The sequence below is a fragment of the Poecilia latipinna genome, unplaced genomic scaffold (genome assembly GCF_001443285.1).
Source record: "Poecilia latipinna isolate Pla-1442-1.1 unplaced genomic scaffold, P_latipinna-1.0 Scaffold1205, whole genome shotgun sequence".
Classification (NCBI taxonomy): Eukaryota; Metazoa; Chordata; class Actinopteri; order Cyprinodontiformes; family Poeciliidae; genus Poecilia; species Poecilia latipinna.
This window is the reverse complement of record NW_015113821.1, coordinates 204,754-223,250: the sequence shown is the minus strand read 5'-3', so window position 1 is coordinate 223,250 and position 18,497 is coordinate 204,754. Positions and strand designations below refer to the sequence as shown.

Sequence of the window (18,497 nt, the reverse complement as noted above, 5' to 3'; positions counted from 1 at the left end):
GTGTAAAAGTGAAGTGAAGAGAGCATATGGATTTTCTAAATTAATTCAAAAATCATCTTGGTAAAATAAATTTAAAATGGTCTTAAAACCCCAGTGGCTACCTTCCTAGAAGCAAATGGTCTCTGAAGATTTCGTTATTTGCCCTTTGCTGAAAAATGGCTCATTTAACTTCACTTTCACACAGAAAATTTGAATTGACAGAAAATCAATAAGAAGTGGGTGGGGGGGATGTGAGATTAGATGGACTGAAGTTTGCTTCACCCAAGGACAATAGCTGCATGCCACATCTGTAGAAGGGTATATACATTTTTATTTTTCATTCGTGAACCTGAGAATGCTCTAAATGTTCTCATGGAGGAAATGAACTGGAATTCCAAGCTGCATGCTTCACTTTTTTTTTTTCTTAAAATAATGGGTGATGCAGATCGATCTTTATATGGAGAATATTATTTATTTTTTTCTAAGTGAACTCTAGGGAAAAATATAAGCATTCTAATCATTAAAGGATTCCTGCGGGGAATCGATGCTCTGTGGACTGGCGACCTCTTCAGGATGTGTCCTGCCTCAATGTCAAGAGGAGAAATACACACTGGTCCTCCTGCAAAGATTAAGCAGATGAATGGAAGATGTTTTTTTTTTTAATTAGGTGTTTATGTGCATATCAGTAACTGTTAGAGCTGAGTAAAAACTGATAGCAAAGTTAAAAAATAGATGAAATATGAGCATTATTTCCCCCCTTTTTCTATCTCGGACTCTGCTGCCCTCTGCTGATCAGAAATCAAGACACAAGTGAAGATCAAGCTGGAGTCAAAGCCTTTCATAAACAAGCATGCTGGAGACTGAAGTGAGTTTATTCATTTACTTTTAAAAATTATATTTTAGACTGCCCCCACCCTCTAAAGACATTAATATAAAGTATTTAGGTCAAGAACTAAGAAAGCGTCAGTTCTCAATAATAAAGGACTAAAGGAGGAAATGAAACAATGACGTATCAAATTAGCCAATTTTCAGTATATTAGTGCTTGACAACATGAACTAAGAGGTTAGTAGGCTATAAGAAAGATCAGCAGATCAGATTTTTTTCTCATATTCACAAAATGCATCAAAGCTTGAACATTCTTTGGTCTACGAGTGCACTAACTAATCGTCAGCATATTCTTTACAGCACATTGGTGAGAACCAGATGAACGTCATGAACAAATGACTGAAAATTACATTTAAATAATTGATGCTTGTTTACAGTTAGGTGTAGTCTTAAAACTTTTACTTTTAATGAGGATTATAGCCAGCATCTTAAATTACTTGAGCTTCTTCTATAGTCACGCTGCCATAGGCTGAGGCTGCTGGACGACATACTGAACACTCGTCCTCACTTTTTTCTCCTACTACTCTCCAGTTCTCCATTATTTACCGTTATTTCATCTTTTAACTTTCTGCTCTCTCTTTGTTTTTTCCCTTTGTAGGCACTACATCTGGCCAGGCTTTCTGCTGTTACCGTCCTGGAGGGACATCAGCTGAGTCAGTGCTGTTAATAACTGTTCTCTTCCTATAAATAATACACTTGTACACTTTATAAATAAGCTGAATTAAATCCTGTTATTTACTCTTCTTTTGGATTCATAACTACAACTGCTGTCAATGGACCAGCTGCACAGGTTTTTTTTCTCGTCATGGCCTTTCTGAATATGTTAAAGTCATGATTCAGATTTTGAAAAAAAAAAAAACTAGAAATCTGTAAGAAAAGCCTGATTCTTGTATCTCTTGTTTGGATTTAAAGTATGGACAAAAAGTGACATTTACAACTTTTTGCACTGTGCTGGATTCTGTTTGACTACATTTTGAATATTATTAAGCACTTTGATACTTAGATTATATATTTCTTTGTACAGAGGCTTCAGAAACACAACAGCCACAATCCATGCCTTGTGAACTCTTGAGTTATTACATTTCTTTAATAATAATAAAAAAATCTTTATTGGTATTGTGCAATAATCGAATTTTGTGAAACAGAATTGAAAATCTTGAACTCTAGCCAATTAAATTAACAAAGAAATGAAGAAAATGATAGATAGATAGATAGATAGATAGATAGATAGATAGATAGATAGATAGATAGATAGATAGATAGATAGATAGATAGATGTGATTCTGATTCTGGAGTTAGTTAGGGAAATTGACTAATTAAATATTGTTTTTATAAGTTTAAGTAAATTTAATGTCAAATGAAAATAAAATAGACTATTTTGTCTTCGCTCCCATGTCATCATATTCTATGTGACCGCGTGCTATGTTGTTGTATTTCGCGGTGAGCTCTTTGATGTTGAGCACGTGAACAGACGGAGGCCCTCGAGGCCCACTCATTCGTCCTGCACACGTTCAGCAGATTAAGACTAATTAGCTGCTAGCATACTTCATAAAAATGACCTTTTGCTGCAGGCCGGGGTCGTTATTGTGACATTTCTTTTAGGCTGTCTGTCCACATCATGGCGTTTTCCCTGGTGAGTCAAAAAAACGAAACTGAAGCGGCTTCAAACGAAGGCCACGTTGAAGTTAATAAATTTGACTTTTTGTGCGCCATGTCAACCTGTGGCGGGTCTTCTAATGGAACCAAGCACAACTTCTGAATAGAAACTTAAGTTTTTTCAAACTGAAACACAAATATAGCATTTGGTGCAGATTCGGGGCTAATTTCCCCCATATTCCTCCTTCTTTTTGCTGCTTCTTCACACAGAGAAACGATTCCCGTAGGCCTGAGAGCCCGGACACCGACTCCCCAGCTCTGTCCACCTGCAGCAACGCAGACATCTTCCGCAGGATGAACACCATGCTGGGCAACGCTCTGGACTTCACCGGCGTGTGCACCACACCCAACAGCACCAAGCACAAACCAGACCTGCTCTGTGGTAAAGACACGCTTCACTCAAAAAGTGTTTTTGTGTGTTTGGCTTTTTACGTGTTTTGTCCAAAAACAACCCGGAAATGAAGCATTGCACTCGAGTAGAAATGGCAATCGACTAGAGCTTGGAGTTCACCGATTTTCTGTTGACAGACTTTTATTGGTGATTAGCAAACAAAACGATTCTCCCCTATTCAATATGAGTCCAAACTGAAACCCTCCTCCTCCATTTTGCTTTATAAATGACCAATTAGGATGCCACAAATGGTTTTTTAGGTCTTGATATCAAATGGTGCATTTTTTATGTGCTGTTTAAATAGCATTTAAAACACTTTAGTTGTATTAAGTTCCAGCTCATGCAATTTAATATGAATAATGACGGACTTCTGCAACTAACTTCAAGTTACGCAAGCTGCTGTAAATACAGGAGGTCAAGCAAATGCTAATTGCTTTTAAGTTTATGTTGAATAAAATTGTAAATTTTTGTGGTTTCACACCATGAAAAATCTACTAAAAGAAGTCTGAGTGTCTCAACTCAAACATAATATCAATATTTCTTAATTTCCCAATCTGTCATTTGTGCCATTCTGTTGCATAACTCTAAAATCACTAGAAAGACAGCATAGCTTTTGTAATGTTTTTAAAATGTGACTTTTCTGAAGGCTCTCAAATATGAAATTCTACTTTATTTCATAGTGGGTTCATTTTATCCACAGTTTAACCTTATATGGAGGCAAAATAAAATGTATATCTATATGCCGTAAAGCTGAGTTCATTGTATTTACACATTTTAAAGCGTAAAGGGGAATAATGCAATCCAACAAAATGCATGAGTTTTAGAAACAAAACAGATTTAGGAAGCCTGGATTGGTATTGATCTTTTTTTTTCTTTTTTCTTTTTTTGTAGATTTAAAGAAAAAAGAAGAAACTATGAAACTTGGTGTAAATTGCTAAATTGAAATATTTAAATTTTGGGTTCAGCGAGTGCTGATGGAGTTTCACTTGGACATTTAAGCATAGAAACTTGTTCACCTCATCATTCAGTTGCCAAGAGCTGATTCATGCTGAATCACTGATCTGCAGCAATGCAGCAGTCTTAGCCCTGGGAGTAATATTTTTGCCAAGCAATAAGCTCACTGTAGCATCCATCTTAAATTAAGTTGCTAATTGTGCATCTGCACTCAGTGCATTGTTACTCCCTCTTTTTTTATGATGAAGCTCAAAAGGTCAAATGTTGTAACTTTCAGTTTTGTTTTTTTTTTTTGTTTTTTTTTTTTAAGTAAATTTGATCCTGGTGCAAAACGGAGAGCACAACTCGTGCCTTTGGCTCGGGGCCTGAGCCTCGGAGAGCTCGGCGTTGCTGAATCAGGGGGAGTAAATGGGTAGCTGGAAGCGTTCCGTGAGAGGAGAGGGAGGGAAGGGGTGGGAGTTCGCAGCGCATGTCTGCACAGACCTCATCTGATCAGTCAGCTGCTTCTGATGCAACAAGCCTTTTGCAAATGTGCTTCTGTTTAATTTTTTTTTTTATGGAAAATTCACAAAATGCAGATTGTTTGTTTAATAAAATCCCTGTGCATCTCAGAATGCGAGGTACTTTTGAGCTAAAAGTTTGCTGAGTCATTCCCTTCCTCCCTCCCTCCCCTTCTGCCTCTCAGGAAATCAGACTAGACCAAGTAAGCAGCGGCAGGAACGGTGGCAGCTGTCGCCCTCCTCACTCTGAAGCGGGGGGCGGAAAGGGTGGGGGAGGACTTCCATCTACAAACCGATAGCTTCGACTGGAATTTTGTCATTACACGGTTAAAGCAGGGGCAGCGGAGGAGGGCGAAGCTGATGTCATTAGAAGGGGTGTGCGAGTGCATCAGCAGCCATGTCACATGCTGCTAGGTGGGTCAGTGATGCGGACAGAGATGCATGGCAGTCGCACCAGGCACAGAGGCAGCAGGTTAGCTCCGCCGTCAGCCAGGGTAGGGGGAGACGTGACGACGATGATGATGAGGGAAGTTTTATTTTCTCACTTTCTCTTCACAGGGGAAAAGGACGGACCTCGCTCTGTCCTCATCTGCTGTTTTTATTTTCATTTCTTTGCTAATGCTTCCCTCTCTGTCTGTCTCTTCTCTGGTTTTGCTAACCGGCTGTAAAGAATCGGAGCTGGCTGCTGTGGGCGGCAGGAGGATGCTTTTCCCCAACTGCGGCAGCATACCCAACTCCCAGGACATCCCTTTATCCCGGGGCCCGTCGGATGTCACGGACCTGGGCCTCGGGCTCCAGTCGCTCCGTCTGTCCGGCTGGGACAGACCCTGGAGCAGTCAGGAGGCTGACTTGCATTCTCCCTCTTCCCAGGTTCAGAGCAGCTCTTCCTCCAGTAAGTGGCAAAGTGGAGTGTATCTAGGATTCACAGCCAGAGTCTCCAGAGTTGACTCTCTCTCTCTCGTTTTCATTTTTCAACATTCAGGTTGTTTTCTGTACATTTAATACTTGTGATAGTTCTGTGTGGGAGCAAGCTGTGGCATTGCTAAGGATGATGTGGCAGTTTTGCTTTGCTGCGTCTGTAGCAAGCAAACGGGCTACAAAAACGCGCTTTCGTTTTGATAACCTCACTAATGTTGCTACAGTCGGCTGTTAAATGTTGGCCAAGTTTAAAATGTAGTTTTTGACTTTGATTAGAAGAAGCTGTATTGGACCTGCACAATGCTGGGGAGAATAGCTAGTGATTATCCATAACCTTATTATTGACCATGTCCAATCAAACTCACTTGACCCTGTTTATAGGTGCCTAATCAGGGCCTGCAGCAGTGATTGAAACTCAGTCACTATTACAGCAAACCTTGTTACAGGAAGGAAGTCAGCAAACTGGTTTGGAAGAGGTGGCTGAACCGGCCTGCTGCTGCTGGGAGGGGAAAAAAGTTTAGCATTTTTTGCTTCTGGATTTCAGATCTCAAAATATTTGGAGATGCTTCATCATGCTTTGAGTAAGGCTGGGAATATGGCTTTAAAATAAAAACTTTAAGTTTGTTAAAATTTCTTCTTGCACCAAATTTGATTTTCCTCACTTTTTTCTCCTTAAACTTCAAATGACTGACTTTTATTCCAATAATTCCTCCTGTGAGTTGACTTGAATTCAAAGTGGAAATAAATAGGAAGTTTAAAACTTGTCAAACAAGATGGTAGTTGAGTGGGTTAATATCACTCTGGAATACCAAGCAGTAAATGGGTGAAAAAAGCTTTTAATTTTTATTTTTTCCCCTAAAACAGAGAATTTGATTAATTGTTAAAAATCAGCTTGCTGCCCAGCTGTAGGTAGAAGCCAGCTGGCTTATCTGATACTTTGTAGGCACATTGGTGCTGCCTCTGTTTCACTGCAGGCTTTCTGTTCTTCTAAATCGACATCGAACTGTGAATTCAGCACAACTGCCTTTCTTTTCTTTATTCAGTTGCAAAATGCAGGGAAGAAAGATGCATCTTCTAGAAACTTTATGCAGCCCGCTTGCTGACGAATCAATACAGCTCTGTAGAGTCAGCACGCTTGTCCCGTTTTCTTCTGCTTGTGCTGCTTTGTTGGTAACACACCGAACGTCTCATCCACCAGTGCTGGGCATGCTGAACAACCCTTTCAGTAGCATCCTGGGGAAGCCGCCGGGCTATCTGCCCCATGAGTCCATGAATGTGACCGCTGACTTCCTGGAGAAGTTCCCTGGCATGGCGCGGATGGCGAACCGACTGGACTCCAGCTCCTTCCTGGACTCCCGCTCCAGCAGCCCTGAAGACTCTGAGACCAGTGGGTTCAGCTCTGGATCAGATCACCTCTGCGACATGCTGGTAAGGCACATTGTTTCTCTTTACTCAAACTATTGTTTCCATTTTAAATAGTTTCGTTTTCCACCCTAGAATGGAGCTGGGTTTTCCTGAAATGCATGTTCATGAAGGATTTGGCTTAACAAATGACATTAGCTGACGCTGATGAGCAGATTTGTCTGAATGTTGCTGGCAAATCGTTCTCTGTTGCTTCATTTTTTAAAAGAACTCATCCTCCAGCTTAGACCTAATTTTACTTGGTTTTTGCGTCAGAGTACATTAGTATTTTCTTCCACTTTGTGCTCAGCAGAGCGGTTGTCCTTCCTCATTGAAGAGCAGAGGTTTGACTTCAGTCTTTGACATATTGGCAGAATAATTGCAGACGAAGCACAGGAACAATTGCTCTGATTGCACACAGGGGACCTCTTCATTGGAGCTTCTTAAAAAAACACTTGGCAACAATTTGACTTTTGCAGAGTAATCAAAGCCACTACAAATGATTTTTTTTTTCTTAAAATTGCCACATCTATTGGCTTAATGAGATTTTATTTACCTGAACAATTTACTTGTTGGACTCTAGAGATTTTTTGTTAATCTGTGGATCAGTAAAGTTAATGCAATACTTCACCTCACAGCTTTCAGGCTTAAACTGTCCAATACTTGAGGATGTTTTTGTTTTTTTGCTTTGGTAACAGGATAAAACTTGAAATATAATTAAGTGCATAATTGAAAAGTTCTTCAAATGTTCCCAAAGCCTCCACATTCAGGCTTTTATAGGCCAAGGGTCATTGATCAAAGAGTTTGATTATTTTTGTCTTTTGTTTCAGGGTGACTGTACAAGTGAGGGGGTGCACAATTTAATGCCCTTGACTTAAAATAGACATCTGCATTTTTTTTACAGCATGTTTTGCTTTTGCATTTTAACAATGATTCACATTTTGCACATTTACAGCCTGGTTTAAACACCTGAGATGGTTTTGTTTAACCAGAGCCTTCCAGATGGAGTCATAGAAAAAATAATCTAGACTGATACTCTGCTCCATCTCTACCGGAAATAATCTGGCCACGTCTTCCTCTTCAGTCTAATTTGCGGATCTCCCCTCCACTGCCTTACGTGACGTCCAACATGCAGAAGGACCTGCTGCGGCTGGGCTCGCGCCTGGACCCCCAGGACACAAGCTCCCCTTTGACCCCTCCGCCCAGCGCCAGCCCCGCCTCCTCCACCATCTCCCGCCGCTGGCGCTCCGGCTCCCCGTGGCCCGGCTCGGACATGCTCGACCAATCGGACGACGCGTTCAGCATCGAGAGGGAAGCCCGTCTGCACAGGCAGGCTGCAGGTACGCTGCTCGCTTGTCTTAAAGCTCTTTTTAAAGATCGGATAAGACTGTTTAACTTTCTTTTTTTTTTCTTTTTTTTTTTTTTGCATGAATTAGCTGTGAATGAGGCCACATTCACTTGGAGCGGTCAGCTGCCTCCCAGAAACAACAAGGATCCCATTTACTCCTGCAAGGTCTTTCTTGGTGGCGTGCCCTGGGACATCACCGAAGGTTCGTCTCAACATGAACTAGTAACATTTTGTATTTGCAAAATGGAAAATTTCTGTTCAACTCCTTCAGTGGGATAGAACTTGGAGGAAATACTTGGACCAGCTTGACAGAAATATAGATGAAATAAAATGTAATGTGAAATGTTAGAAATTCAGCCACTTTAATTTTTCTTCATACATGTTTCCATATGGAGATTAAACCTGAAGTAATTAAATATTTTATGGGAGCTTGGAGTCACTGAAAAATGCTTAGGTGTTTTCAGTGTTTGGAAAGTGCTTGATTTCTTTAGGTCCTTGAAAATGATTTAAACTGCAGTTTTGTAATGAAGTTCAATTTAATGTTTGAATTATTTACAGTTGCAACCAGATATTTTCACACACCTACAAAACAAATCTGTGCTCTTGGCAAGAGAACGCATTTTAGGAAATGGAAATAATTTTGATGTTTCTAACTGATGTAAAATGAGATAAATTTGCTCCAAGTTCAGACGGTGAGGTAAAAGTCTCGAGTAAAACATCTAGTTTCAACTGTGAATTGTGTTTAAGCATTTAGTTTGAGCAGGAAGGTCATTTATCTTAACGATGCATTTACATTGTTTTAGTGTAGTGAATATTTAACTCCGAGTCAATAGTGTAATTAAAACAATGTATTTTAAAACAATGTTATTGAAATTGGGGATTTGGTTAAATTAGTGTTTTGTTCTCAGACCAGTCAGACATTACCATGTCCCTCCAGTAAGGGCAATAGAAAACATTTAATAGTAAACTGAAACAGTCTTTCTTGGGTAATATGCATTTTTATTTCCAAAGTAAGAAAACTTTAAAGACTTGCCTTTACGATGCTTGAAAAGTGTTCGAACCCTGATATTCAACCAGATTAAAACATGGCTTCTCTGTTGCTGCTTGTGTCCAGCTGGCCTGATCAACACCTTCAGTGGGTATGGCCCTCTGACTGTGGAGTGGCCAGGTAAGGATGGAAAGCATCCCCGCTGCCCTCCTAAAGGTAATGTGGCTAAAGGTAACCGCGAGCTGGTAGGCTAATTTCCATATTCCCTCCTGGTTTTAGGGTGGACACGTGTGGGGAGCACACTGCATGCTGGGAATTTATCTGGTTACAGCACTCCTACATGGTGACTCTAGGCATAGAGATGGGCAGAATGTGGGGATAAGCGGGGAGCTAATTGGTATCTAAAACTATATTGAAATGGAAAAGCAGATGCTTTTTAGCCGGTATAGTGGTAAAGATGGTGGAAATTATTTCAATTGTCTTTGTTTAATTTTGCACATATTGCAATTTTATTTTCTGTTACCTTTTCTTTCTGAGTTAAAGATTGCTATGTGATTCAAAGGTCTGGTTGGAGTGGAAACGACAATGTAGTATTAAGAATTAATAAAAATGTAGAGGATATTAACAAAATGCGACTTAATACATGGCTTTGTTATGATATGACTATTGTGTAAATAGTCATATTATAACTTTCTCGTATTTCATCTATATTCTTGCACAACTTCTCGTGACTTTAATTTTCTTAAAGTGACCCCAATATTCCGATGTAAGAAATTGTTTTCAGGGTTTTAATCTGAATTTTTTTGAAAAATTTGAGATTTGCATGAACTCCAGATTTTAGACATGTTTCAGGGTTTAGATAAAATGATGCTAAATCGCGTTAATGTATTTTGCTCTGATATTGATGGGAGTCGAGGCAAAGAACATGTTTTGCTTTTATAAAAGAATGTCAGAAATGTAGCTTCAAGTCAGAGCTTCAGACCAAAACTACAACTCCTGTCAAAATGTGCAGGGTCACTTTAAACTGAGCAAATTTACAAGTTTTGTAAAATGGGGAAAGTAGTCCTGTGGTTGAATTTCACCAAAGATGCTAGCAAATGTTGGCCATTATTTATTTATTTTTTTTAATGCCACCAGGCTACGTTTACCTGGTGTTTGAAAACGAGAAGTCTGTGAGGGCGCTGCTCCAGGCGTGCTCCCAGGATCCCTTCCACCCAGAGGACAGTCGGGAGTATTACTTCAAGATGTCCAGCCGCAGAATGCGATGCAAAGATGTGAGTAGGAGCTGGCATTGTCACAAAGCTGGACTGTAACGGGTTTACATCTTACAAACCTGTGGAATCTGCTCCAGCATCAAACATTGGCTTTGTAATGTTCTGATTTCACATCGCTGTCTAGTAAAACTGTAAACGACCAGCATTAACTACACAGAAACAAACTGGCATCACGAGTTCCTCTGAAGAAAACCTCCATCTTTGTGCCACTTCAAACTGCATTCATGTTTTAGCTTTTCAAGCAAGGCCATGTCGATTTTTTTCATTTTATTTTTTTCCTTCCTCTGACAGGAAACTGTGGAACTGTTACCAAAACTTCTCAATGCCTTTTTCTTTGGCTCGAAGCTGCTTGTTTTGAAAGTACTCAAGTGATTTGGTTTTCTGAGCCACTGTGAAGATATGAACTGTTGAGAATAAGAAATCAGGAAAATGGATTTATTGCAGCAGTAACACGCGTCAACATTATGATGCTCCCTAAACTTCCAACGCTATGTACAATCAGATGTTGTGTTCAAGAATCTATTGCTGTAAGGCTGAATATATCCTGGTGTGAACACTTGAAATGTATCCAAAAAAGTCTAAACATTACAAAATACACAATTTACAATGGCTAAATAAAAACTCAAAGGCTTATTTAAAGTCAGCAATGCTTGGCCTATGTAGTTGAATTGTGAAAAGTATCATTGAGTGTCTCTGCTCTGTAACAAAAGCTGTGAGTTTCTAATTAGTGTTGTGCAGCAGTTCCCCTCAGGAAAGCTTGGAGGAGTGAGTTAGTCTTTACTTCTGAGCACAACTTCAAAATAATCAGTTCTGTTTTTAAATGACCCAAAGTCTTATTTAGAAACTGAAAGTGTTCAGCAAGGTGAGAACAGCTGGCTTCCTGCAGTTTCCACACAGATTCTACTGTTCAATGAGATTTCAATTGGTAAACGCAAAGATTCCTCATCGATTTACAGCAGATGATGTAACATTGTTACTGATGATTAACCCACATTTTCCTCACTCTTGGGGATTTACATGGCAAACGTTTTATAAAGTACTAGCACCATAGGCAAATGGACTTTTTTTTTTTACTTAGTTTTTCCAAGTGACAATGTGCCACTGCCACTGGAACTATGACTTTTCATCAATGAAGACATTGGACTTAAAATAATCTCTTGCTGAAAGGTTACTTATAATTTAGTTGTCGTCTTTTAGGTATCCGAAGATATTTGCACTAGAAACTAAACCAAAAATACTTAGGTTTTGTTTTCGCAGTGAAAACTCGCTGCATTATTTTAAAATGGGTTGTAATAAACATTGCAATTAAAGATACAACCCTACTGTTATTGAATCAACAAAGAAGTTGTGTTTCTACCAAGCTACTTAATTTTTTTTTTTCATTTTTCACTGGAATGTTTTTATCCCAACTCTCAGTAACTTGACCCCTGACCTGTCCTTTGCTGCTCCAGGTGCAGGTGATCCCCTGGGTGATCTCTGACAGCAACTACGTGCGCTGTCCCGCCCAGCGCCTGGACCCCAGTAAGACGGTGTTTGTCGGCGCTCTGCACGGCATGCTTAACGCCGAGGCGCTGGCCAGCATCATGAACGACCTGTTCGGGGGCGTCATGTATGCCGGCATCGACACGGACAAGCACAAGTATCCCATAGGTAACAGCAGCTGCCATCTAGAATAGTTGCTCTGAAAGGGTTTCTTGAGGATTCATGTCCAGGCCGGTGTGTGCAGGCTCTGGACGTGTCACCTTCAACAACCAGCGCAGCTATCTGAAAGCCGTGTGCGCAGCTTTTGTGGAGATTAAAACACCAAAGTTTACAAAAAAGGTAAGAGTGTCTGTTTAAAAGAATTAAATTCCTCATTAAAATACAAACTTTTGCAGTTTGGTTAATACAGTTTTAGGGTTTTAAGTTGTGAATCTTCCTTCAGGTTCAGATCGACCCCTACCTGGAAGACTCCATGTGTCAAGTTTGCCTTCGTCAACCTGGGCCTTTCTTCTGCAGAGACCAGGTCAGTGGAAAATACCCAGCACAACTTTCTTCATGCATCTCTCCTAACAATGGTTTGAAGAACATGTCAAACTCGAGGCCCGTGGGCCAAATCCAGCCCATCGTAACTGTTTTTGTGGCTCACTAAATAGATGGTCGTTCCCTTAAATATTTTTATAAATCAAAATGGTATTGATGTGAAAAGATGATCAATACTTGGCTTCAAGAAGTTCTTGTTTTAACGACTTAATACCACAACCGGCCCTTTAAACCACATATGTCAAACTCCTTTTCATGTTGGGCCACATCAATACTATCTTCAAAGAGATGGTTCAAGATTTTTGATCTCAGGTTTTAGTAATCCAAACCTTTGTAGGGGTGAAGAGAACATTTTGGTCCAACAAGTTTCCTGTTGCTTACTGGCTTTTGCTCCATTAAAACCAATGAAAGAAATGCAGCCATAGATCTATGGCCACATTAAAGTAGAACAAACATGATCAGATTGTTCTGAGACAGAAAAGTCCTTTATAAAGTGACTTCTGGTTACAGAATGATACCAGGGTGCTTTTGCACAATAAGCTTTACCTGTTCTCATTATGGCTGTGATGTTGATCATAATGAGTCAGTTATTGAAATGATTGTCAACTAATTTGGTAATCGCTTAACTGGTGCATGTAGACTAAAAAAAAAAAATTCTGAAAGTGTTCCCAAATACAAAATGTAAGAATTGTTTTGCCTTAATTGTTGCTCTAAGATTAAAAAAACCCAACTTTTCCTGTGAAGATGTTCTACCCAAAACAGGCAGTTTTAGCTTCACCTGGTTCAAATTATTAAAAAAAACTCATTAAGCACCTTTTCCTGTCCAATTATTCAGTTAATCAAAAAATAATAATCTGATCTTACAATGTTAGTCAAGCCTGAGCTTCTTGCATATTTTTTAAGCTGGAGATGCATCTCTGCTATAAAACTAAAGGAATGCCGTTGCATTTTAGAACATAAAATGTTAAAGTATTAGAAATGCATTAAAAGATGCAAATAAACAATTAGATGCTATTTAAAAAAAGGCATAAATGGGAAAAACGTTGCTTTTATAGTCTTTGGTTATTTGATCAATAACTAAAACGCTAGTTTCAGCCGTAGTTCTCATTTCCTGTTGGCCGTCTCTCCCCCAGGCCTGCTTCAAGTACTACTGCCGCTCCTGCTGGCACTGGCAGCATTCCATGGACATCTTGAGCAACCACCGGCCCCTCATGCGCAACCAGAAGAACCGAGATTCCAGCTAAACCCAGAGTCCCGACACTCTGAGGAAGTCTGAGGAAGAGCACCCCCTCGGCGGGGTGAAAGCCGCCCGCCGAGGAGAGCACGTGTGCCGGACGTCCCTCGGTCAGAGGGCACCAAGGCATTCCACCAGGCACCAGGGGATATCACTGTAGGAAATGTTCACTTTTGCACTTGCTCCATTTTTGCTGTTCACAGTGGCACTATGCACAGTGACCTTGTTGGGAGTAGACAAGGGGCCCGTCACGCTTTCAAGCATTTTCTCCAATGCGTGGCCACAGATGTTAGTCAGCCTAAGGTTAAGAACTGGATGAAAATGGCAATTTTTTTTTTTTTTGTTTTTTCCATTTTTTGTTTTCATGTATTGCATAGTGAAGAGCAATCACGCAAGTCTCATTGCCATTCATTGGCAAATGCCATACAGTGCCTTTAAATTTTTATTTTCCTTCCCTCTTCCCTCCCCTTGGCCCGGTTGGCGTCTGTTTTCCTGTGCAAGCCAGCTGGTGTTTCTTACTTTTTGGGAGTTGAATGTTGGGCTTCATTTAACCAGTCGCATTTCAAGACATTTTTACGCAGTTTTTTACTAATTTGTACACAAACGGTTTTAAGTCATGACATGAAAATTTTTGAACAATTCTACCAGGTGGCTGTTTAAGGGAAAACCCTCCCCTTTTATTTTTTTTTCCACATACAGTTTCAATTTTTTCCCTTTTTTTTTTTTAATTTGCCCTCCCAAATTTCAGCTGAATGGGCACAAAATGTTGGATGTACTACTTTAACTTGCTTTGTTGATCCAGTTATTAAATGTGAATCAGTACTACTGGATACGTCTCAACTTGTGAGCCATCACTTTTAGACCACTTGATGGATCCAGTTGAACTGGAGTGAATAATTTGATTTGTATAAAGTTTTTTTCTTTCCTTTTGCACTTTTTAATTTACACGTGTGGAGAGGTGGCAGTGGTTTTTAATCACTTTTGTACATCAGTGGGGGACATGCTTTATGTTTGAACAGCTGCTTGTTTCCTGTTGAATGTAAGAACTTCCACTAAGCTGATAAACTATCTATCCAGAGCTTGAGTAGACCCCCCCTCCCCTGATAAATGATCCCTAGCTTTCTTATTCCATTTTGCCTTCCTGTTCCAGTTGGACAAAAATGCATAAGCCGTGTGCCAAAGACGATGCGTCTTTCCTTTATCCATTAGGTTTGTCATGCTGAGCTTGTTGTCCTTTAGCCCAGCTGCTTTTTAGAGTTTTGAAAGTCTACCTCATTGTGGTCTGCCAAGTTTGCTGCTACTTAACAGTTGTGGAGTATGTTCAGATTGGGCACAATAAAGGTGTTTAAGCATTGCTGATTTGTCTGGGGTTTTAATACTTGCAGTTTTTCTTGATTTTATCAAATTGTCAGCAAATGTTTTTTTGTTTTGTTTCAGGCAGTTATAATCTAAAAACTAGAGCATATGTTCTAAGTAACTTTACTCCATCTGACTTTGAATAGCTTTACACAAATTCTAAAATGTCATATTGCATTTGAGCCTGCCTCAAATGGAATATGACACTATAACTTTGTAGTTGGTGTTTTTTCAGATTTTGACCCGTTTTCAAGTGAATTCAATGTTTTGCCATTAGCTGTAGGTGGATGTGAAAGATTTTTGTTTATGCATTTCAACTTTGACTTGCAATATTTCTAAATTCTAGAAATTGGAATGTTAAGTTTATTCAGAATTGAAATTGCCTCCGACAACTGCTGATTCAGTCTAAAGCAGTTTCTAGATTTAAGGAAGGACTGGGCTGTCTCAGTGGCTCAAAGTTCAGATGAAGGTACACTTTCATTTGGAAATCAAGGACCCAGAATCTGGAAGAAGAGTTGAACAGCCTGAAATCCAGAAGAAGGTAATCCTCACTTGCTGAGTCACAACTTTTCATTTTAGAAGCTGCTGACTAGCCTACAGAAATTTTACTTAAAATGGCATCTGATGCACATGGATTTTGGTGTAGGCATTTTTTTATAATTTTCTAGAGGATAAAACTGAGAAACCAGTTCTAATTCCATCTCTTTATTCAGATGCTGACATGATTTTACAATCCTCGTGGCGTTTTGAAGTTCATTCCCACAGTTGGCTGAGTGACCTGAAGCTTGGACAGGCCACCAAAGTCCTAGGAAGAAAAACATATGGACTTCAACAAAGTAATGAATCACCTTAAGATGTTCCACTCTGAAACTTTTTAATTCTAGTTGTATGAGCAGCACATGTCTGCCAAGACTGAGGATTGAGTTGAAGTACTTCCCAAACATCTATATTTGGAATATCAATATGGTTTTAGATTTCAGGCTTACCAGCATCTTGAGCATTTCTTTTGTATCCGGATCCACCTCGATGATCTCCTGGTCCAGAGCTGAAATCTGCAACACGCCACAAGCTCTGGTCAGAACACTGGGCCCAATAGACTAACTTTTGACACCACTAGTCCACTGTGACCTAAGCTTATGACAAGATGGCTTCTGTACCTCGGGGACATAGTTGTCCCTCCTCTCCCTCTCCTCCTCTTGCAGCTTGATGGAGATTCCTCTGACAGGACCACGCTGGATGCGTTTCATCAGGTGCGTCACATAGCTGAGACACAACAGAGCGCATGATTACAAGAATAAGCTTGGAAAAAAAACACTTTGGACTTTGATACTTCCTAAAATTTATCATACAGCATATTAAGCCTCAACTGCCCAACTGGATACAGTGGGAAAAAACTAAGACCAACATGCTCCAGTGCTCCCTCTGCTGGTCCAAGTCAGACCCATCTCCTCTTCTGTGATCATAAAGCATGTGTGCTCTTCCAATTTCCTGATCCAGTTTGGAGAAACGCCATAATAAGGATGCCTTTCTTGAGTTAGGCCACTCCTGACCCATTGCCTAAGGTGAAAAAGGGCTGGTCTAATGCGCATTGGTTCAACATCGTACATGAGGATGAATGGAAATGTAGCATTTTATTTGGAAGTAAAGGTCCCAGAGTGAGAAGGAAGAGTGGAGAATAGGCTTGTAGACAAAAAGAGGAACAGATCCATACACTAGTAACATTCTGAAACCATCACACGAAACAAAAATAGATCAAATGTTACAAACCCTGCAACTTTGTTTCTCAGAGGTTTGCTGGGGATGATGGCGATCTCCTCACACACTCTCTTGTTGGTGTGGAAGTCGTTGCCCAGGCGTGTGTAGTATTTCTCAATGATGACCCTGGCGGCCTTCTTCACTGTCTTGGTCCTGACTCGTCCCTGAAGAGAGAAAATAAAAGCCTTCGGTGCACGTACAAGGAAGTGATATTTTTAGAATTTAATTTTTAAAAATGAAACATATTACATGGATTTATTGCAACAGAAATTGATTTCTGCCAACTGTTTGTTTCTGTTGATTATAGCTTACAGCTGATGAAGATACATAAAAACATAATTACATAAAAACTGATTCTGTTTACAGACAGCATACTGAAAATAATACCAGTATATGAACTTTATTTTTTTTTTTACTGCATCCTTTCAATGTGGCATGAGTTTCTGCTGAGGTGTTCAAGAAAATCTGGATTTAATTACAGCTTGTAGACAATATTATTGCCTCTGGTGTAATATTTTCCCCCACAGATTCTTTTAGAGTTTATGTCAGGTTAGTTTGATAATGTAACAGTTTTTTCTTCCACTCCACTTTCTACAGTTCTCTCCACTGTCAGCTTTTACAGCAATGACCTTTTGTGGTTTATCCTCTTCGCAGAGGGCGTTGGTGTCTTCCCCATTATTGTGCGATTTCTGCATAAAGTAGCCTTGCTATGCAGTGTTTAAAACATATTTTAGAGAACTGAAGTTTGTTTTACTAGATGTTAAAAAATGTATTACTGTGTACAATTCATTATTTTTAATTTTTTTTTAAATCACAATATTGTACTCCAATTTACTAAAATGCACATAGAAAATAGTCAAACATTTTTATCGCCTGTATCTTTAACTTTATATCTAATCTTTAAATTAAACTCTAATCCAGATGGAAGTGGACAGGCAACAATCATCAAGGTACAGTAAAATAATGTTTATTTACAAGTGAAAATAGGTTGACCTTGGTATATGCCGCTATATATACAAAATTTCTTAAGCAATTTTTCTTTTTCTTATTTTTATACCAACTGAACACATCGAAAACGTTTGACGCAATCGCTTTGTGACTATGTAATTTTTTGTGTGTTTATAAGTAAAATGACTAAATAGGAGCAAAAAGTGCAACTGCTCCTCCGGGTCGCTAATAAGAACAGGGACATAGTTTACGTGTTTAATGTGTATTCCCCTCTACTAACGTTGTCAAAATTCAGTCGTAGATGGTCTTTTAAATAGATAAATACGGAGTGGGGGTCGTCAGTTTTCGGTGAGTGGACATTTAAGGAGGATTGGGAAGGATTGTGCCCGAAGTCGAACTGAAAAGTTCTCTGTGGTACCCACCATGTTGGCTCTGACCGGTGGAAAAGAAACGCCGCAACGTGACACCGGATGTTTATAGTTAGAGGTTGCAAATAGGTGCTGCAAAGCTGAAACCTTCACCGCCACCTGGTGGTGGGAGGAGAGAAACGACCTGATAAACCTTTCATTTCAGTGAACATTGGAATTAAAGGTTTGTTTCACTCTTAAAAACGAAAAGAAAACCTCTCCATGTCAGACCGAGAAAGGACCGAATTAGTTATGCAAGAAATTAGTAAAATGTTTACAAATGACATTTTCTTGGGGATTGTTTAGACTTTTAAAGCTCCTAAGCAGGCTTTTCTGTACATCACTTTATTTAGTCATCTATGGAAAAACGACGGTGGCTTTTTCTCATTACTATTTAGTTACTATTTGTATTTAATCAACATAAACTCCAACTTCCCCTCCAAAAAAATGTATTGCACACGTCCTTCTAGTGAGTTTTTT

The 18,497-nt window shown here is 39.6% G+C and overlaps 2 protein-coding genes across 5 annotated transcripts; one reads left to right on the top strand and one right to left on the bottom strand.

The window, feature by feature from the left end:
- The first annotated feature begins 2,365 nt into the window (after positions 1-2,365).
- cpeb1b (cytoplasmic polyadenylation element binding protein 1b) lies at positions 2,366-13,963 on the top strand. Of its 4 annotated transcripts, none has more exons than XM_015053834.1 (12): positions 2,366-2,498; positions 2,732-2,903; positions 5,037-5,258; positions 6,483-6,712; positions 7,821-8,025; positions 8,122-8,235; positions 9,148-9,252; positions 10,159-10,295; positions 11,747-11,945; positions 12,022-12,116; positions 12,220-12,300; positions 13,451-13,963. In XM_015053834.1, exons 1-12 carry the CDS (start codon positions 2,484-2,486, stop codon positions 13,559-13,561), a joined length of 1,686 nt encoding a protein of 561 aa, XP_014909320.1. In that variant the 5' UTR covers positions 2,366-2,483; the 3' UTR covers positions 13,562-13,963. The 4 variants fall into 4 exon arrangements, with proteins under 4 accessions (XP_014909320.1, XP_014909319.1, XP_014909318.1 ...); XM_015053833.1 differs by having other exon boundaries at positions 7,770-8,025; positions 9,148-9,237; XM_015053832.1 differs by having other exon boundaries at positions 2,367-2,498; positions 7,770-8,025.
- Positions 13,964-15,593: 1,630 nt separating this feature from the next.
- rps17 (ribosomal protein S17) lies at positions 15,594-18,118 on the bottom strand. The gene is made up of 5 exons (XM_015053836.1): positions 18,033-18,118; positions 16,675-16,826; positions 16,065-16,170; positions 15,894-15,959; positions 15,594-15,712 (listed from the first exon to the last, which is right to left on the bottom strand). The coding sequence occupies exons 1-5, from the start codon at positions 18,033-18,035 to the stop codon at positions 15,635-15,637; spliced, it is 405 nt and encodes a 134-aa protein (XP_014909322.1). The 5' UTR covers positions 18,036-18,118; the 3' UTR covers positions 15,594-15,634.
- Positions 18,119-18,497: the final 379 nt, after the last annotated feature.